The sequence below is a fragment of the Ceratotherium simum genome, chromosome 35, assembly GCF_057802395.1.
Source record: "Ceratotherium simum simum isolate JZ-2026a chromosome 35, ASM5780239v1, whole genome shotgun sequence".
In the NCBI taxonomy this organism is placed as follows: domain Eukaryota; kingdom Metazoa; phylum Chordata; class Mammalia; order Perissodactyla; family Rhinocerotidae; genus Ceratotherium; species Ceratotherium simum.
Window position 1 is genome coordinate 8,529,019 of NC_141934.1, and position 21,562 is coordinate 8,550,580.

The 21,562-nt window shown below is 50.7% G+C and overlaps 1 protein-coding gene across 1 annotated transcript in view; it reads left to right on the top strand.

Annotated features, from left to right (window-relative positions):
* Positions 1-2,741: 2,741 nt before the first annotated feature.
* The window catches only part of TBC1D10A (TBC1 domain family member 10A), a 30,909-nt gene continuing 12,088 nt past the window's right edge, over positions 2,742-21,562 (top strand). The window contains exon 1 of the mRNA XM_087423972.1: positions 2,742-3,061. Coding sequence (XP_087280098.1) covers positions 2,742-3,061 — 320 coding nt within the window. The remainder of the gene's footprint in view (positions 3,062-21,562) is intronic.

The following is a 21,562-nucleotide window of genomic DNA, read 5'->3' on the forward strand; positions in this document are numbered from 1 at the left end:
AGGATTGGCAACAGATGTTAGCTCAGGGCTAATCTTCCTCACCCAAAAAAACAAAAACAAAGCTCTGAAGTTTGAAGAAACATAACATTTATTGTCCACTATGTGGTGGAGGCTTCAGCAACATAGCTCACTGACTCTTCACCAAGTAATTGTTGATATTCCTATTCTTCAGAACAGGAGACAGATTCTGAGAGGTGAAGCAATTTTGCACAGAACATCCAGTTATTGAGGGGCACAGCCATGAAGCAAAGTCTCCCAAGCCATGTGCCATTGGTTAAATTAGTTAAACTCCCCTGCTGCAGCCACAGGCTGTGATGGGAAATACAAGACAATAATGAATTTGCGAGTGCTTTGCAAACTACAAGTACTACCACTCCTGGCTTCCATTTACTGGGTATCTCCATGTGCCAAATGCTTAGCACATATTATCACATTCAAGTTTCAGAACAACTCCTCCAAGGAGGCATTTTTTAAGTATTTCCATTTTGCAGATGAGGAAATGGACTCAGAAAAGTGATTTGCTCAAGGTCATACAGTGACGAGCAGAGATTTGAATCCTGGGTGGTCTTATGTAAGAAAATTAGAAGCTGGGGCATCAAGGCCTAAACTTGAGAAACGTCTATCCCGTCTCCCAAAGATGGACGCTTGGCTGCCTCTAACCTACTCCTCATGCCTAGTCCTGGGGTGAACATCACTGTTCATGTGCCTTTACAGAGCTGAATGTGTTTGGGATGTGACCCTAGGACCAGAATTATAGAGTCAAAGGGTTATTGATACTTCGCCAGGCTTGGGGCTTCACATCTGCTCCAGGTGTGTCTGGCTCCTCTCTCTTCCTTCTGTGGGATAGGCCCACACTCCCATGCGAGGCCCACTCTGCCCCTCCTGAGAGCTGGGACTAAGAGCCCACCACTCTGTCTGGAGCCACTGGAGGGGAGGAATGGAGGAGCGTCTTCTCAGACTGAGAGTTTAAGACCAAAATAGCCTGTGCCCACTCCCATGTCTGCTATTGGCCTCTTTATGGAAAACCAGAAGCCTATGGAATGTGAAGACTGCACAGTGAAGTCTTCAAGAATGTCTGGGCCACGTGGCATCAAGGAAACGGCTGGTGAAATCACTCAAGGCATAAGACCTCCCCTCTTGGGGCTTGCCTCCGGCCCCTTAGCGGTCTGCCCCAGGCCCTGTAGCTCAAGCCTGGCTCTTCCAGTCCCTTCCCTGCTCTGGGCCTATCTCCCCCAGAGGTCTATAGAGGAGTGTCAGATGACAGCATGATTGTGACTTGTAAACTATAAAGTACTGGACTTAATTGAGGAGCTGTCATTATGGCTCCGAAAGTTGACAATCCCTGGGGTCAGAAGTAGGCTGCTGGGAGCTAAGTGTGTATAAATACAATTGGTCCATGCCTCCCAATATAAGCTGTTGGTAAGAGCTAGGTTCAAATCATGGCTCTGCCACAAGCTAGTTCTGGGACCGTAGGCAGCTGACTTTATTTCCCTGCATCTCAGTTTCCTTAAGTGTAAAATGGGACTAATAATAGTATCTACCCTGTTGCTCAAAGATTACAGGAGACAGTGTGACCAATTTTGAAAACAGCTTGCCAGTTCCTGGAAAGTTAAACAGAGTTACCATATAACTCAGCAATTCCCACTTCTAAGTATTTACCCAAGAGAAACGGAAATATATGTCCACACAAAAGCTTGTACCCGAATGTTCATAGCAGCTTTATTCATGATGGCCCCAAAGTGGAAATAACCCAAATGACCATCACTGAAGAATGGATAAACAAAACGTGGTATATCCACAGTGGAATATTATTCAGCCATAAAGAGGGATGAAGTACAGTACTGATAACATGCTACAACATGGATGAACCTTGAAAACATTATGCTAAGTGAAAGGCCACATATTGTATGATTCCGTTTATATGAAATGTCCAGAAAAGGCAAATCTATAGAGACAAAAAAGCAGATTAGTGGTTGCCAGGGACTAGGGGAGGAAGGATGCGGAGTGACTGCTAATGGATAGGAATTTCTTTTTGGGGCCATGAAAATGTTCTAAAATTAGATTGTGGTGATGGTTGCACAACTCTATAAATATGCTTAAAACCATTGAATTATACACTTTAAACGGGTGATTTTTATGGTATGTTAATTATATCTCAATAAAGCTGTTGGAAAAAAAGATTACAAAAGAAAGTACGCAGAACTTGGGGCAATGAGTGGCTTCATGAGCTGTTGGTCATTCTTATTAATTAGGTCTCCCGTAAGCTAATTTAAAGCCCCAGAAGTAGTGAGCAGGCGGAGGAGGCTGCGGAACTTCTAGCTCAGCCTCGGTCTTTAAGCAGCTGAGCGTCCCTGGGGCAGTCCTCAGAGTCCTTCAAAAATGAATGGGTGAAACAATCCCCACCCACGTCCCTGGGGTCTCGCGAGGAGCGAGGCCTCAGGAGGCGGATGCGGAATCCCCAGCTGAGGCCCTTGGCCTCTGCCTGCACGGCGAGGCAGGTGACAGGCCAGGCCGGGGCCGACCCGGAAAGGCCCAAAGAGCTCATTCAGGTGAGCTCTTGTCATTGGCAGCCCACGGAGGAGGGTTCTGGGTGACGGGTGCCCCGCCCCCTCACGTCGGGCTGGTTGGCGCCAGCGGGGGGGGGGGGGGAGGCGGGCCCTGGGGTCCGCGGCGCCTATTGGGCGTGGGGGGAGCGCTCCCGGGGAGGGCCTAGGGCCCCGCCCCCGGCCTGGCGGCGGCCAATGGGCGCGGCGCGTGGGCGGGGCGCCGGCGGCGTCGGCGGCGGCGGGGCGGCTGAGGAGGCTGAGGTGGCTGAGGTGGCCGCTGAGGCTGAGGCGGCGGGCGCGGCCGGGATGGCGAAGAGCCGCGGAGAGAACGGGCCGCGAGCGCCCACGGCCGGGGGAAGCCTGTCGGGGACCCGGGAGAGCCTGGCCCCGGGCCCCGACACCGCAGCCGCCGACGAGCTCAGCTCTCTCGGCTCCGACTCAGAGGCCAACGGCTTCGCAGAGCGCCGCATCGACAAGTTCGGCTTCATCGTGGGCTCTCAGGGTGCCGAGGGCGCGTGAGTGGCGCGGGGGCTCGGGCCGGGGGCTAGGCCGGGCGCGGGACCCGCGGGGGTGCCTCGACGCGGACAGAGCCCCCCTCCCAACCGGGGACGGCCGACTCCTTCTCTCCCCGGCCCCACCCACCCCCTTCCCCTCCCCCTCCCCCTCCCGCTCCGCCCAGGCAGACCGACCCGCCCCTCACCCGCGAGCCTACTTCCGACCTGGGCACAGACAGGCAGGGACGGACAGACGGGAGGGTGGGGTATCTTCCCCTTGCCCCCGACCCCCAGGCAGTCTGACCTGCCCCCAGGAAGGGCCTCCAGTGTCCTCCTCCCAACTACGGGACAGAGCGGCAGACACCTGTCCCAACCCTCCTGCTGCCACCGTGGCCTTCAGGCTGATTGACTTTGCCCCCCCCCCCCAGGCTCACAGATGGCTGCCCCTCCCCCACAGACCGACATCCTCCATCCCCCACCTCCCCACAAGACCCACAGACCCCTTGTCTCACTACCCCCACGCGGGGGGGACACCTTAGGCAGACTTCAAGAGATAGACTGCCCTGCCCCCACCCCACTCCAGGACTCACAGCCCTTACCTCAAGGCACACAGACCTCTGGATGGACTGACAGCCCCTTCCCCTCAAGGAAGGGTCGGAGAGTGCTCCCCTCCCCCCCTCAGAAGCAGATTTCTCCCTGTCAGTGGCAACAGGTGGGCAGACACTCCCCCTTCCGAGTACCCACGGGGTGACAGTGCCTCACTCACAGGACAGACTCTTGGCTGTCTCCATGTATGCTGTGGAAACAAGCCCTTCCTCTTGAAATACAGACTAGGGGGCAGGCAGGGAGACAGTAGGGTCCCTGCTCATAGCTCACCGAGATCCCCCACCCCTAGAGTCCCCAGGCACCCAGCTGGCGGGCAGAGAAATGTGAGGCGGGGGAGCAGCACCTCCCCTCCAAGCTGGGTAAACTGGGCAGCCATGCTGCCCCACAGAACCCCCTGAGCCCAATCCTCACAGAGGTCGTGTGTAGGGGCTGGCAGTCCCCTGAAGAAAGATAGACTCCAAACCCCACTCCCATCCCAGCTGTCCTGTCACATGAGACCAGTGTTCTGCACAGAACTCACAAGCCTCCCTCATGATGTGCCTCCCCTTCAACAGAGACAGCCCCACACTATAGCTTGTGGGGGCCCGCAGGACTCAGCCATGACCCTACTTCAGAGGGTCCTTCCTCCCCTTCTCTGACCTGTTGTGACTGCCTAAGGCTCCTCCAGCCTCTCTTATGACTTATGGAAGTGCCTTGACCATCTGTAAAAACCCCACCCCACACAAAAGTCAGCCCCATAAAGGTCACTTCCGGGATTTTCCCCAGTCCCAAAGCCTCATATTCTCCAGGCCTCCTTCTCCTTTAGAGAAATGTAGGCCCCCCCCAAGGAGAGTTCTGTCCTACCCACTGGATCTATCTCCTCCAGCGTCTCCCCACTTGCTCACAGCAGGTGCAGGCTAAGCCTAGTCCAGTCCAGGACTCTAGAGAGTACCCCATATTCTGATCCCTCACCCTGACTTGATGCTTTGTCACAGTTCGCCAGGTATTAGCTTGTGAGAACCCAAAGAGGACTTAGGGTATATTTTTGAGTTGAGGAGCAGTCACCAGGGATCAGGGCCCTGGGAAGGAACGGGTCTTGAGAAGAGGGAAAAAGTTCCCAGTTGTTGGGGCCGGCCCGGTGGCACAAGCCGTTAAGTGTGCGCGCTCTGCTGCGGCGGCCTGGGGTTCGCTGGTTCGGATCCCAGGCGTGCACTGACGCACTGCTTAGCAAGCTATGCTGTGGTGGTGTCCCATATAAAGTGGAGGAGGATGGGCACGGATGTTAGCCCAGGGCCAGTCTTCCTCAGCAAAAAAAGAGGAGGATTGGCAGATGTTAGCACAGGGCTGATCTCCTCACCAAAAAAAAAAAAAAAGTTCCCAGTTGCATTTATGCGTTCTTGGAAGGAAGAGCTCAGATTTGCTGGTGAGTTCTAGGAGATGAGAATTCATACTACATGCTTCTCAGGCAGTTAACCAGAACTTGGTGAATAGAGTAGTATGATATAGTGGAAAAAGACCAGACTTAGGAAGAAATCACACTTGCTGGCTGTGAGACCTTGGGCAAGATCCTGAATCTCTGAGCCTATTTACTCACTGTAAAGCACAACAGTAACTCTACTTCCAAGATTACTATGGGGATTAAATGAGATCAGGTATGCAGAGGTGCCTAGCACGGTGCCTGGCACAAGTAGTGGCACAGAAAATATTATTAGTTTCCTTTCTTTTCCTTCTAAGGGTCTGAGAATTGAGGAGAAAAATGAGGGCATACGTCTGGTATTTGTGGACAGAGAGAGGCCTCAGTGGGAGCACCTCCCTTTGGCTGTAGTCCCCAACCAGGCAGCCAGACATCTGTCTTCAACTGCAAACCCGGGCTTTGTAGACGCCCTCTGCATCACTGGTGTCTGTAGGGCTGGGGCTGAGGTGGGATCTCTCCCTGCCTTACTTTCTTGACTCCGTTGGTCAACCTAAAATCTCTGGTGTCTGAAAGCTTGAATGTTCCCTCCTTAGTTTACGTTGTGGTTCCAAAAAAGCCAAAAGTAAGTCCCTGCTCAAGGCTATAAGAGAGGAAGTTATGGGAAGTTTCAGGGTGACCGTCCTGAACCCAGTCTCGTGGTTGAGGGCTAGGAGTCCATGTGCTATCCCAGAGAAGTGAAACATTAGCACTGATGGCTGCAGTGGAGATGGAGAGGACTCTGGCTCCAGGTTAAAGGTCCATTTCAGTCACCCTGGGTCAAAGGTCGTCTCAAGACGGTCACTTTTGGCAGTTGCTAGGACCCGGGGGGATGGGGAAGAAAGCAGATCAGAGGCAACCCCGCTCAGGTGACTGTTAGCTGCCTGGCATGAGTAGATCATAAAATCATAGACTGTTTGAGCTGGAAGGGATCTTAAGAGAGTGACCAGTTTAGCCCTTACTTATACAGATAAGGAAACTGAGGCCCAGAGAGGAGAATAACTTGCTTAAGATCACACAGCATATTAATAGCAGAAGCAGGACTTGAACCCGGGGTTTCTGACTCCCAGGTCAGGACTGTTTCCACTGCCTTCACCATTCGTTAACATGGCCTCTGGCCTCAGCAGAAAATCAGGCGCCAGACAGGTAGAACAGAAGTTTCCTAGCTACCCTCACTTTCCCTGGCTTCACTCAGCACTTTTGACTCCCTCAGCAATGTAGGAGGCTAACAGGGACAACCCAGCAAGGATAAGAGTGTGTTGTCTTTCTTTCTTTTCTTCTTGGTGAGGAAGATTGGCCCTGAGCTAACATCTGTTGCCAATCTTCCTCTTTTTTTTTTTCCCGCTTGAGGAAGATGGTCCCTGAGCTAATATTCATGTCAATCTTCCTCTACTTTGTATATAGGACGCCACCACAGCATGGCTTGACGAGTGGTGTGTAGGTCCACGCCTGGGATCCGAACCCATGAACCCCAGGCTGCCAAAGTGGAACCTGTGAATGTAACAGCTACGCCACTGGGCCAGCCCCAGGAGTATGTTGTCATTACCAGTTCATTAGACTTATCAGCTTCAGGGCTGGGACCAGGCTTATTCACCTTTTTCTCCTTAGACCTGCAAAGAAGTAAATGCTCAATTAATATTTATTTACTGAATGACATTTACTGACAGGTATTTCAAGTCAGAAAGCTGACAGTGACCTTAGAGTTGGCCATCATCATACAGACAGGTAAACTGAGGCCTGAGAGAAGTTATTAGCCTTACCTCTTCAGTCTGTTAGGAGCAAAGCCAGGAATTGAACCCAGAACTCCTGATTCCCAGCCCTCGGCCCTTTCCACTTCTTCACTTTGTCTGTCTTTTGAGCCTACTCTTCAGGGAGCCTTTGGTGGGCCAGAGATGGTCCCTGCCTGCTCTTAAGCAGTAGCCAGTAAGTGGGGAGAGGCAAGAAAGCAGCCAGCCCGCGAAGGGTCCTGCAGTACATGGGCACAGATGGGGTGCTGGCAGCGTTAGTTCTTTTGGCTTGGCTGGGGACTGAGCTGGTTGTTGAAGCCCAGAAAGGACCAGAGGAGGAGAAAGAAGTGTCCTCAGCAGGGAGGGGTGGAGAAGTGATATTACTATTCCTAACACTTTAGGGTAAAAAGAGCAGACCTGTTTGGGGGGAGGGGCTCCCTTCTGCAGCATAGAGGAGGTAGGAAGGGAAAGAAGGATATCAGTTGGATACCAGGTCTCCTGGCCTGAGGGAGATGGCTTGAGAGAGGTGGGTCGCTGACCTCCCTTTCCTTTTCCCATGTGATTGCCAGGACTGGCCTCCTAAGGCTGGAGCTTCCCACCCAGCTTCAGTCTCCTCAGTGCTGCAGGCCAGATGAGATGAGAAGCTATGCTCTCTGGGATCCCGTGGGTGTTGTCTTCCTGTTAGGGGAGAGAGGGATCTGAGCTGGGCCCAGGGAGAAACATCTGGAACAGCAGTATTGTCTTCTGATTCAGTTCCCCCGTCCCCTGGGCCCTCCACTACTCCTAGCCAACCCATGGCAGCCCTATGACTTTGGAAATCGTAGAACTGGCTTAATTGGCATCCGTATAGTTTGATCTGTGCCAGTTTTCGTTGGGGTAGGGCCAGGGCCCTCCTAGCAGGCCAGAGCCTGCCTCTCTGCCTTTGCACTACCTTCTCCAGTTTATAAGCATCCTCTTTTCTTGAGGTACTCCAGTTCCCAGGAGAGCATGCAGCTGGTAATGAAGTAGTCCCTGGGTGGCCCATCTGGAAGGAGGCAGTTGCACATGTGGGGCCCTGGTCTGTGACTCTAGACCACAGGCCCTCCATTTTCTCTTCCTCCAGCTTCAAAGGAAAATCTGGTTTGGTGGCCCTGTGGGTGTTCTAGGGCCTCAGACAAGACTTGACTTGGTGAAGGAGGGGGCCAGTGCACCAGCTGCTGCCATGGGAAGGTGCCTGTGTGTCCGCCTGCTAGGAAATCCTAAGCTGTGGGAAAGAGATAAGGTGGTGGGGCTGCTTGATGTTTTGTCCTCCCAGCATGTGGGTTTGAAATAGGACCTCCATTGGGCCAGTGAGTCCTGGCTCTGGTCCAGCCACCCAATCTCTTTACACTGAGATGGGGGAAAGAAGGTGCACTGTGCTCTCTCCTCACAAGCTCTGGAGTCCGGCTATCTGTGTGATCTTGGACATGTTTCTTCACTTTTCTGAGCCTCACTGTGAAATGGTTATGATAATACTGACTTTGCAGTGTTGTTGTGAGGTTTAAATGAACTGATGTTCAAAAAGAGCCTGGCACACAGTAGGTGCTCAATGAATGTTCTTCCTCCTGTTAAAGACTGGAGTAGCTCGTGGGGGTATTTTTATTTTCTGTTTTCCTGCTCTCCTGCTGTGATGATGAGTGTCAGTGAGGTCCATCCCCTGTGGGCAAGAGTGAACCCTCACCAATGGTGAACTTGCACTTTCACCTGAGAGGGGTGGTTATCCCTACTCTGTAGATGAGCACACTGAAGAAGAGTACCCAAGGTTTGCCAGCTGGTAAATGGCAGAACTGGGACTAGAACCTGTTTCTCAACGCTGAATCCAGTGACTAAGCCTTGCTAAGGTGGCAACAGGCTGGGTGCCAGGTGCTCACCAGTCCCTGAGGCCCCCACACCTACAGCAGGATTTAGCAGGAACCTGGCTACCTCCCCATTGCAGTGTGGAGGGCAAGGCAGGTCTCAATACAGTGCAAGTCCATGGCCAGCCAAGTCAGAGAAAGACCCAGTGAGGAAGATCCTTGGGGAAGTCCTGAAAGCATCCCCAGATCAGGCCTGCTCTAGCCCTCCCATAGGCCAGAGTCCAAACTGCACTGCTCTTGACCCCAAGATACTGCATGATGGTCATCTGACTTTGATATCCAGTTTGTGCCTTTTGGAAGGAGTATTTCTTTGTAGGTAAGGCAGGGATTATGCTCCCTGTACGGTGAGATATCCGAGGCTTGGAGAAGCCTTGTAGTCAGTTAACAATGGAGGAGAAGCCTCATAGTTAACAGTGAAGCCAGATTAGGGAAGATCCCAGATCTTCTGACTCTCAACCCTTTGCTACTCCAGCTACGTGGCACTACCCATTCTCTTCCTCACTCCAAGCCAATTGAGCCTCCAGGCCAGGATGCATTGCCCACTGGAGCAGAACTCAGCTATCATCCACCCATTGTCAGTGTCCCTAGCTGATCACTTTCTTTATCCTGCAGGCAGCACACCTGAGGCGGAGGAGGCCTCCTTTAGCTGCTTTGTCTGCCCCTGGCAAATCTGCTGCTATCCTGGACCCAGGGACCCTCCCAGGCAGAGAGAAAACTATCCTGGCTGCTCTACTGGCAAACCAACGCTCTTGATGCTTTACCTGCTTAGAGACCCCCTATCCAGGATTTCAAGGCAGCTGCCAACTTTGGCTTTCCGTATCTCATCTTTCTCTTTCCCTTCTTCCTCGCACCTCACCCCAGCCCACCCCATTCTGTTCCATACCCTGTCCAGCTCCTCAGAGGCTGTCACAGCTTAGCTCTTCGCTGTTCTTCAGATAGGGAAGGAGGCAGCAGAATCAGGAGCCTGGGAGAGAAAGCCAAGCCTTACTTTTGCCAGCTTATCCTTCTTAGCAGTGAGCTTATTTACCATACATTTATTGAGCACATACTCTGCCAGCCTCTTGTGGGACAAGGGATACAGAACTGAACAAGACATCTGTGTCTTATTGCCCTCAAGGGGCTCACACACTGGTTAAAAAAATAGAACCACAAACAAATCATTACAATGTTGAACAGTAAAGGCTATAATTGAGATGTATGGTTGCTCTGGGACTATATAGGCAGAAGCAGCCACCTCCACCTATAGGAGCCCAGAAAGAAGTGGCATTTGATCCAGGGGTCAGAAGGAGCAAGAAAGGGCATTCCTTTGGATGGGAAGGGACCCATGTGCAAAGTTCCCCCAAAAGCTGGCTATTTGAGAAGTGTGGTGTGTCAAGAGCAGAGGTGACAGGAAGAGCGGGAGGCAGGAGGATGATGTGAAGCAAGGGGAGGCTAGGAAAGTAGGTTGGGCAGACAGTGCCTAGCCTTGAATGTCAGACTGAGGCCTCCTGTGTTTCATCAAGATCAGTCTGGTGCTGGCGTGGAAGATGGCATAAAGAGGAGCTGGATCGCAGGCAGTGAGACCAGTTGGGAGAGTTCAGGACAGCCCAAAAGGACTATGGAGAGGCCTGGAAGAGGTCTGGAGCTATGAGGATGAAGAGGTCAACAAATCAGTAGGGCTTGGTGCCTGACTGGCTGTGTGGTCTGATGGGTAGTTAGGAAGGATTGGGACAAGCTAAAGTGGTCCTGGCCTCTCACAGAACGCATCCTGGGGCTGTCTAGCCACAGAGAGGGAAGGCCAGCTGTGACCTTCCTCTGAAGTGGACAGTGGGCTGCTGCTGACTCTGCTTTGTTACAGTCTTGGGCTCCCCAAGGTGCCTGGCATGGCTGGCATGCCCAGGGCACATCAAGGAGTTCTTTGTCTCTCTCCAGTAGGAGAGTGGGTTAGCTGGCCTGGTTGGGAGGGGGTGGGGTGAGTGGAACTGAGCATTGTGGTCTCTCCCCAGTAAACATATTGGATGGCAAGGGGAGAGGACTAAGGCCTGAAGGCATGGAAAACCTACCTTAGGGTGGTGTGCAGCTGCGGAGGGTACAGCTTTGGTCACAGCATAAGCTGATCAAGGGGAGGCAGATGGCAGCTGAGGGCTGGCTTGACCTCACCTCGAGTCTTGATACTGTTCCTAGAGCTGGCACCTCAGTTGGGACAGGTGGAAGCAAGTCCAGTGCCTATGAGAAGGCAAATCCCTCAGCACTTAGGGGCACCACCAGCCATTTCTCAGAGATGAGAGATTCTGGCTAGCAATGTGGGTTTAGGCTAGTAGTGGGAAAGGGCTCTGAACCAGGCAGAGGGGTCAAGGTGCTGGTGCCGGCTCCACCAGTGAACCTTGTGGTGTGTGACTTAGGTACGTCCTTTTACCTTACCAGGGGCTAATGGTCCCTGTTTTTCATCCAGCACTTACATATGTGTGCAGCGGTTTGCTAGGCTCAGGGGGTACAGAGCCCTCTAGGCTCCCAGAACTTAGAGCCTAGCAGGGAAGTCAGACATTCAACAAGCACCTAGTTAAAAGGTGTGGCCTGTATACAAAAGGATTGTGAGGATCAAACGAGATAACTGGATTAGGAGTATAGTGTAAACAAAGAGTGCTGAACAGGGTCAGGAGACCTGAGTCCTAACTAGCTGTGTGACCTTGAGAGAGTTGCTTAATCTTTCTAAGCCTCAGTTTCTTCCACATATAAACTAAGCCAGTTTTAAGTGGATGATGTTGAAGAGCTCTTCTGCTTCTAACATTCTGAGATTGACCTTGGAGTATATGAAAAGTGCTTTGAGAAGTTTTTTATGAGGTACTACACAAGTGCAAGGGGTCGTCATGGCACAGCCCAACAGAGGCCAGTGCTTCCAGCATGCTCTGTTCTTGTAAGAGGACCTCTCTTTGTGTGTAGACCAGTGGCCCTCATGTCTTTGGAAGTGTAATCAAATCAAAGGATGCTTTGATTTGTCTAGCTCTTTAGTCTGCAAAGTGCTTTCATTCCCATTACCTTGCAGTAATCCTTACAGGAACAATAGGAAATCAGTAGGGTAAGTTTTATTTTACTCTGTTTACAGACAAGGAAACCAAAGCTGAGCAAGTTATAGAACTGGGCCTGGAACCCAGAACTTCTCCTTCCCAATTTTCTCTTACTAAAGCTGATAGCCACTGTGTGGCCTCTCCTCCGCATCCCTGTCTCAGCTTTAGGACTTTAGCCCAGCCCCAAGTGTCTGCACTTCTCCCTAGTAGGCTTCTTGAGGTGTTTTTGTTGTTGAGTTGTCATGATGGATGGCATACTTCCTGTCCTAGGTCTCCACACACAGCCCCTCACTTGCACCCTAAGACAAGGCAGGAGCAGCTGGGTAGTGAGGCGGCCCAGGAACATAGTATGGAGAACTCTTGTTCCTCCTCAGTGCACTCTGGGCCCTGGACTCTGTGTATCCAGAAGTAATCCTTTCCAGCCAACCACTTTTGGAGGATGCTGCTTTTATCCCTTCCATCTCTGTCTTGGTTTCACAAAAAAAGAGAACCTGAATTTGGGCCTGGAAGAGCCCAGGTTCAAGACAGCAGCAGACCTGGCTTCAAGTCCTGGCTCTGTCACTTTCTAGCCATGTGACCTCTCTGAGTCTGTAAACAGGCCAAGTGGTGTCATTGGGAGGGAAATGTTACGAGGATTAAGGGAGGCAATGTTGGTAAAGCACCCAACACACCCAACACAGTGTCTGCCACAAAGTTAAGGGCTCCATGGTACATGGTGGCTCTTATAATTTGAGTGTGAATTATCCTCTGAGGTTCATTTCAGGACTTAGGCATAATAGTGAGAGAACAAGGGAGTATGGGCGTGAAGATCCAGATTCCCTCATGTGCTCTGCCCACCTACCCTTGGGCCTTGGGAGTAAGGCAGGAGCCAGTTCCACTCAGCTTGTGGTCTGGAGCTTTCTGGCCTCCCAGAGCAGGTTGGGAATCCCCCCATCAGTTCCTCATTGAGTCATTTGGAACAGAGTCCTCAGCGACCGTGCCTCTGAGGGCTCTGATCTGAAGGCCTGACCTTTCTTCTCCTTGGCCTGTGAAGATAAAACAGAAGTGTGAACAGAGGTGGGTCTCTTGAAAGATTCAACTCAAAGCATACAACCATAGGGCAGCCTGAGGCCTCTGCCCTCCTGGGTAGTGGCAGTCACTTTGGGAAGGACTCGGAGTTTGCTTCATAATTACCACCACCCTCCTTCCGTGTTCCTTGTGGACTTTCATCCTGGGCTTCCTGTCCTGACTCTGAATGACCCCCTCCATCCTCTTGCCATAGTCACATGGTAACACCATTTCACAGAGCAGCCTGCATGGTAAACTAGGCTTTCACTGACACCACCTCATTTAATTCTGTGAGACATAGCCATCATCATAATCCCCATTTTACAAAGGCAAACACCAAATCCCAGAGAGCTAAAGTGACTTGCCAAGCATCACACAGTTTATGGCTCTGAATCCACTAAGCTCCAAGCTCCCCAGCAGTAAGGCTTGTGGGCACCCAGCCTCGTGAACAGCACTCAGTGCTGGAGTTGAGTGACAGAGCAGGAGAAGAGCAGGGCTTCTTCACCTCCCAGGGCTGTCCTCTACTCACCCTGGACCTTGGAGAGTTACTGGCTTGCTGAAAACCTGAGTTTCTTCATTTGCAGAAGGGGGTTGATAATTAGAGGACCTATCTCGTGGGCTTGATGTCAGGATTAAATGAAATAATGTAAGTTAAGTGCTGAGCACTGTGTCTGGTGCATAGCAAGTGCCTGGTAAGTGTTATAACAGACATGCAGTTATGTTAATTGAATATTGGGATTATAATGTTGTAAAAGGCCATCATCAGACACATCTGTGGTCAGCCCTGTGCTGGACTTCAAGGAAATCCAGAGCTGGTATCTGGCCAGAGAGGGAGTGCCCTTTATCAAGCACTGTCTGTGTTTTACCCACCTGATCTCAAGGTAGAGGACAGTGTTCCCATCTCACTGCGGAGCCCAAGGTCACAAAGCTAATGAATCTGTCAACACATTTACTGAGCACCAGCTAGGTACCAGGATCTGTTCTAGGCCCAGGACATACTGCAGAGAATGAGACCAGCACAGCCCCTGCCCTCCAGGAGCACACCTTCTTGTGGAATGCTGCCTCAGCAGAGCTGATAGTTGGGTGGAGAAGCCGTCCCCACTCCACTGGATGGCTCACATTCCCCAAACAAGCCGTACCCTTTTCTGTTGACTTGTGCTTGCTCATACTGAGTCTTCTGCCTGGTGTTCCCTTTCTCCTTTCTCCCCCTGGCCACTTCCTGTCACCCTTCAAGGACCATCTCAAAAGTCAGCTCCCCTTTAAAGCTTTGCCTAAACACCCCCACCCCCACCCTGGGGGCTTCATGCAGTCTCCTAGCACCTTCTACATGTTTCTACGATAGCACTTCTATGTGTGCTAGTTGTTTACTCACCCACCTGTCTCCTCTGCCAGATTGACCTCCTCAAGGGCAGGGACTGCATTTTATTCATCTTTGTAGATTCAGAGCCTGGAACACAGGCTCTAGAGAGATGTGTATGGAATATAATGAGGTGCTGATTGTGTTCTCTCCCTGGAGTAGTTAGGAAAGGTTTTGTAGAGATGAGAGAGATTTCTGAATGAGGCGTTGGAAGATGAGTGGGGGTAGGGGTGAGGGAGGGCAGCTCAGAGAGAGGGCCATCTAGAAATGGGGCTGGGGAAAAAAGAGGGAAGTTTGAAGGGAATGGGAGGGCCCGAGAGCCAGGGCCTGAGGTTTCTATTGGACAAGGAGGGCAGTAGGGAGCCTTAAAGGAGTCTAGCAGAGGAGGGACCTTATATAAGCAGTGAGTCAAAACTAATTTGGTAAGATCAATCAATAAGATCTAGCCATTTGGTAAGGATGGGTGAGAGGGCCATATATGAGTCAGGGTGGCCCCAGAGACCTGAAGTGAGATTGTGATCTGAGGACCCAGTTGTTGATGGGAATTTCAAGCACTACTCTCTCTGCCTGGTAGGGGTAGGGGTTTGGGGAAGGGATGTCTTCTGTTAAGAATAGTCTCCATACCTTTCTGCAGTTGTCAGAGAGAGCTGCCCAGAGGGTTTCTGTTGTGGTCTGTGCCTTGCCCTAGCTGAGTGGGGGTGGGGGAGGGTAGATTCCTTGCTTTTTGGAGCCAGCAAGCTTGGTGCCTGAAGGAGCCATTTCTTCCGTCAGACATTGAGGGGGTGGAGCTGAGCAGAGTGGAGAGCTGGGCAAAGGCCCAGGGCACTGGGGCCGGTGGAGGGTGGAGAGAACCTGTTTACCACTGTGCGCTGACCCAGGGCTGGAAGGAGCACAGCCAGGAATTCCTTATGGGAAAGGGAGGCAGGCTCAGAACTAGCTTGCATTGGGAGTCGGGGAGAATGAAGCAAGCCAGACTCTCTCTCACCCTCTCACTGGACACTGCCCTCCTTCTAAGCCAGGGGCTGCCAGGCCACAGGAGGGAGTGCCAGGCTGCTGCAGACCATCTTCCTTTTCCACACTGACTCACAGTGTGGCCTTGGGCAGATCACTTTCCCTCTGGGCTGCAGGCCTTCCCTGGCTGTCTGGGGAGGAGGTGGACTCACTAACACAGGCCTCCCAGCCCTGACCGTTGGCCATTTGCACACCACCAGCCCACCCTCTCCTGCGTTCCAATTTCCTATCATCTGTTATTACAGAGCTGGCATAAAAGCTATTTATATTTTCAGTCATTACCACCTCTTAGGTTAATGAAGTCCAGAGGTTGTTACCCAGTGTGCAAAGTAGGTCAGCCTTTTGTTTATCCTCACTTCTTTTTCCAGTTCTGAGTGGGGAGGGGAGCTCCCTGACCCTTCTTGTCCCTGGATCTGTGATTGGCTGTGCTCTCTCTGCACATCCACTTCCCAATTTTCCACACTTTCATCTTGCTCACTCCTGCCCTTCTCAACACAGAGGGTAGTGGTTCTCTACATTACTGGGTAGTGAAGAAGAGGAAAGGGAATGTGACAGGTATTGAGGCCCTGTTACATGTGGGGCACTTTATATTTATCGGATAGTTTAGTGCTCAAGTGGCAGCCTCCACTTCCAGGCTGTGTAACCTGGGGCAGATTACTCAACTGTGCTGAGCTTTAGTTTTCTTGTCTATTAAATGGAGGTAATAAAAGCTACTTCCTTGGGGAATTGTGTGCATATTTAGTGCTTGCAGAGCTGGTACATGGCCAGTCCTGGAAATGTGTCAGCTCTTACTGCCTCGTGTGATCTTTATCACTGCCCTCTGAGGACATGGCATTGCTCCCATATTACAGATGGGGAACCAGAAGCTCAGAGAGTAGAGCAGCCTGTCTCATTTCACACAGCCATCAAGTGGTAGAGCTGGGATCCGAAGCTAAGAGTTACAGTCTGTCATTGAGTAAATTACTTAATCTCTTGGGGCAGTCAATTGCTTCATGGGTAAAATGGGGATAATCCTTCCCTGCTGCATGTGTATATGGCTGTGTCTGTGGACCAGTTAGATGAGAAAAGAGATGTGAAAGTGCTGGATAAGCTGCAAATAACAGTTACCTAATAGCTACCATTTGCTGGCCACCCACCAGGCTGGGCCCTTATACACATTTATTCCTCATTGCAGTCCTATAAAATGCAAGGTGTGCGTTATAGTACCACTTAAAGATGAAGACGTTGTGGACCAGCCCGGTGGCACAGTGGTTAAGTGTGTGCACTCCGCTGCGGCAGCCTGGGGTTTGCGGGTTTGGATCCCAGGCATGCACCGACACACTGCTTGTCAAGCCATGCTGTGGCGGCGTCCCATATAAAGTGGAGGAGGATGGGCACGGATGTTAGCCCAGGGTGGATCTTCCTCAGCAAAAAGGAGGAGGATTGGCAACAGATGTTAGCTCAGGGCTGATCTTCCTCACCAAAAAAAAAAAAAGAGATGGAGTAGTTGAGACTTAGGGAGGGCAAGTATTTTGCCCATGGTCTCCCAGATGGAGGAGCTGGAATGGAAACCTAGGTTGGTTGGCTTCAAAGTCCCCTCCCTGTTCATTCTCCCCCACAGCCCTCCTGGCCTCCCCAGTTGTTGAGATGACGAGGATCAATCCTGTGGTCTGTGACCTTGGCCTTTCTGCTGAGGCTGTATTTCTCTTCCTTTGGACTGATTTGGAGAGTGAGGCTTGGAGGACAGGCTTAGACTGGTTCCTTGGGATCAAGTTTTATTTTCCACCATTGCATAAAGGAGTCGTGGGCATGGGCACCATATTTGGCTGAGTCTGCCAACCAGAGGGGCTGAGGTGTGCTTGGGCAGAAAGCAGACAACTGGAAGGACAAGGGGAGAGAGCCGTAGCCTGTGGTCTCAGTAGCCATGATCTTGTCCCTCTGACTTCTTGGAAGCCTCCAGCCTCTAAGTTTGGGGAGAAGGCTAGGGAACTGGGAGCCTGCAGAGCATTGGGTCAGTGGCATGTCACTGCCGCCTTGGGCCATAGCATGGCACAGCACAGCTAAGCCTATCTTTGCCTGAGAGCCCGACATAATCTGGGATCAGGTGTTCCCTGGCTGCCCACCTTTGTCTCCTCTGTGCCTCTCTGCTTCAGGAGGGGGCGGCTGGCAAATGGCATATTGCCCAGGCTTGCTATCTCCAACTGAGGTTGTGCTTACAAGCTGTGCTCATCCAGCATATTGGCCTCCCTGAGCATTGCTAGGTATGGGCAGGCCACTCACTGGGGCAATCAGAACACTGGAGGAGGGGGTTAGACTGTCTCTAGGGGCTTGGGAGTCAGATACGGAGCCCTCGGCAGTATCTGAGAACAGCCTGATTTTCCCCCACAGCCTTCCCAGGGGAGTCAGAAGCAGCACATGAGTCGCTGTGGCAGAGGGAAAGCCCTGGTTCTACCACTTCTTAGCTTTGTGACTTTGCCCAAATCATACAGCCTCTCTGATTGGGTCAAGTTTCTCATGGACCAAATGGTCCATGAGACATGGAAACAGTAATTTATCTATGAGGGATCCACCTTACTGGGCTATTAGGGGCACAAATAAAACTACTGTAGGCCACACTGGCTTATAGCCCTGCATGCAGTGCAGATGAAAATAATGATGTCATGGCAAAAACCAAGCAGGCCCCTGTTGAACACCTGTGAGGTGCATGGTAGGAATTACAGAAGTTCAAGATCCAGTCCAGTTAGGAAGGGAAAGTGCTGAGCAATATGAGCAAGTTGTAATGAAGTGCTCGTTTCAGACTTCATGTCTTGATTCATTATTGATTAGTGCTGATATCAATTTTGGAGAATTGTGGCTAGCATTAAAAAAGAAAAAAGAGGGGCTGGCCCCGTGGCTTAGCAGTTAAGTGCACGTGCTCCGCTACTGGCGGCTCGGGTTCGGATCCTGGGCGCGCACCGACGCACCGCTTCTCCGGTCATGCTGAGGCGGCGTCCCACATACAGCAACTAGAAGGATGTGCAGCTATGACATAGAACTATCTACTGGGGCTTTGGGGGAAAAAAGAGGAGGAGGATTAGGCAATGGATGTTAGCTCAGAGCCGGTCTTCCTCAGCAAAAAGAGGAGGATTAGCACGGATGTTAGCTCATGGCTGATCTTCCTCACAAAAGAAAAAAAAAAAAGAAACAGAATATAATAATATATAATTAAACTGCTTTAGTACATGTAAGAGTAAATTGTTTCATAAAATGTATTTCAGTTATATATATGTAATCTCAGTATAAAATGTTTCTTACTGTGGGTCTCAGTTTAAAAACTTTGAGAAATGGTGTTCTAAGTCAAGATGAAGGCCTACAGGTTGCAGGACAGTTAATGAGATCTGGGCAGGCGTGGAGGCTGAGGGCTTGACCTGTAGGGACAGAGGAGTGTAGTGCAAGGGTAAGGAGCATGGGCTGTGGAGTCAGGCAGGCTTGGGTTTGAGTCCCGGTTCTTTCAGTTACAGCTACAACGCCTTGAGTGAGGCACTTAACCTTACTAAGTCTTGGATTCTACTTCTGTAAAATGGGGAGAATGATATTAGAGTAGGGTTATTATGAAATATACAGGAAATAATGTATGTAAAGCATTTAGGAAGAAATTGGTAAGTAGTAAATGATGTACAAATGGTAACTACTATTGCTGCTGTTATTGTTGAAGTTGTGGGTTTTATTGTTATAAATACAAAATTTTATTGGGCCCTGAAAGGGTCAGTATAATTCTGTGACTTGGAGTGGGGAGAGGGAAGAGCATTCCAGGTAGGATGGGTGGGTGACAAGGGATAAGCACGTGTGCCTGGTATGAGACTGGTCTGGCTGAGAATTGTGCAGCCTTAGAAGGGGGTGTTGAGATTATAGATTATAGGTAGAAAGTACCAGGAAAATTTTGGCATTACTTGGGGAAGAAAGTTTTAACAGTAAGAACTTCACAATAGGGTGGCTTCACCTGGAGATAATGAGGCCACATTCCTGAAGGAGTTCCTGCAGAGGCTGGGCCACTAGAAAGTGTTCTCATTAGGTTCTTTTGGTTGCAGAAACTCCCTCAGGCTGCCTTAAGGAAAGCGAGGTTTTCTGAAGCATCCTCCATGGGCCCTTTGGTCCCTTAAACTGGCCATTTGGTCAGCTTTCCTGTCACTAGAAACTGGCTCATGCTCTCCCTGCACTGTCAGGAGGAAGCCACCCCAGGGCCTCTACACCATCACACTGTTTGCCCTGACCCCAGCTTCATCTCATGGCTCCTTTCTGGGCATCCTTTGAGGGTCAATTCACAATGCAAGCTGTTCAGTCATATAGAGAAACTGAGGCTCAGAGAGGGCAAGGGGCTTGCCTGGTCTAGAAGGGATTCCTACATCAGACAGCAGTCTGATCAGATGCCTTCTGAGATCCAAACTGACTAGACTGAAGGATATATGAACCTTCTAATTTTTGAAAAATGGATAGCCTGCAGCTCTTCAGGAGCACATCCTGTACATAAAGAGAAGTCTACCCACAGAGCATGTGATGTGCTGGGTACTGGCTACAGCCAGACCTCCTGTGTCTTCCTTCTCACCGTCTCCAAGTGGGTTAATCTCCTCTGCTGTTGGAGGAGAAGCTATTCAAATGACCATATTTCCTCAAAATTTTCCCAATTTAAAGTTTTAAAAGTCAATATGGATCTTTCAGTTGACATGTACATTTAAAGTAGTGGGTTTTTTGTTTGTTTCTGAGAACTTGCCAAATCAGTGGTGTAGCTTAAAATCGGTAGTGTCTTAGCATCCCAGAAATATGGTCGTTTGTTTTGTACCCAATTGAAATTCCGGTTTGAGGTTTAATGTTGGGGCTTTGAAATTGCCAGAGCTATTATCTGGCATCAGTTAAAAAACGCTGAACTTAAATGTGTTTCTCTGTGCGTCTGCATTTGGGAAAATGAGTATCTCTGAGGCCCTAAAGTCAGATCTTATCAACAAAGACTGGCGCGAGGGTTGAGGTGTCAAGTGGGCATGTATTTAATCACATGGGACTTCTTTGGAAACTGGTAATCTCGGTGAAAGCCCTCCCCTCTGTGAGCCTCGGTTTTCTCATCTGCTCAATGGGGGGATTGGATCAGCTATTATCCACATCCATAACTGCCACAACTTCCTATTGATTCAGTGTAGGGCACCCCCTTTCATTTAGTTAACTAGAAGGCTCATCCCCTGACTTGTATAATCGAGTGCTTCGTAGGTGGTAGAAGGCAGCATAGCCTGTGATGTGTGGGCCTTTGGTTTCCGCTCCCTGGGTGTTTGGAGTTGCCTGGAGACATGTGTCCTTTTGTAAATTGCGTGGTCTAAAGGCGTGGTCTCTGCTTCTCTCCTATGGGGAGGGAAAGGGTGTCCTCATACCCTGGTTCTGCCTCTAAGTGGTGAGAGTGTCAACAGTTCAAGAGGGAAGGGGATGGTTAGTGTTAGAGTGTCGAGGGGGCCAGGTTTGTCTCCCCTCAGCTGTTCAGCTCTCAGGCCTGTGCAGTTCCCCAGATAAAATGCACTGAAGAAGGGGACCTGCCCTTTTGTGTCTCAGAGGCCTCGGCTCTGCCAGGGCCCCTCCCTCTGCTCTTCCAACCAGTAAAAGTCACAGCAGTGCATTTCCTTCCGGTAGAGAGAGAATCAGAGAATCAAGGCCTGGGCCAAACCCTAGCCCCACCATGTCCTGTTCCTGAGACATGTTCCTGTTCCTCCCAGCCGCCTGAGTGCCTTTGACCCTGCGCTCCTTTCTGGGAGGTCAGGCAGGACTGAGTGCAGGCTCTTGGCTAGGATCTGACTTGAATTTGAGTCCGGGTTTTTCCACTGATTTGCTGTGTGACTCTGAGCAAGATACCCCCTGGGTATCTTACCCAATACCCTGAAGTACTTTTTTAAATGGAAAACATAAAAAAGCAAATCTAAAAGATCCATAATCCACCACTTTAAAAATAATTTTAAGAAGAAAGTGTGTATGTTTGTGTAGAGAGGTACACACATTTGTTGTTGTTGTTTTTTTACTAATATTGCCCTGTAGGCTAAATAAGAATGCATATGTAGAATGCCCAGCCTACAAATGCTAGTCTCCTCCTTCTCTTTGCCGCTCAGAGTTATGGGAAGCCATGAATTCCCAGGGACTCACTCCTTGGAGGAAGCCCATTCACTTGAAGCGCCCTCTGGCTAAGCCAGGGATTGCCGCCCAGCCTGCCTCAGCTGCTTTGGTGCTGGTTCTGCCTGCCTGGGGTGGATCTCTATGCTGAGGTGTTTTCCCCACCAGCTCTAGTGGGCATTCAGTGCCCAGTTGAATGTCAAGGCCATGAGGCCTCTGTTCTGGTCACAGGAGTGCTTTCCCATAGCCAGCGCAGAAGCCCTGGCCCCAGAACAACGCTGGCACAGCTGTGATAGCTGCTCAGTTAGTAGATGTACAAATACAAGTGGTA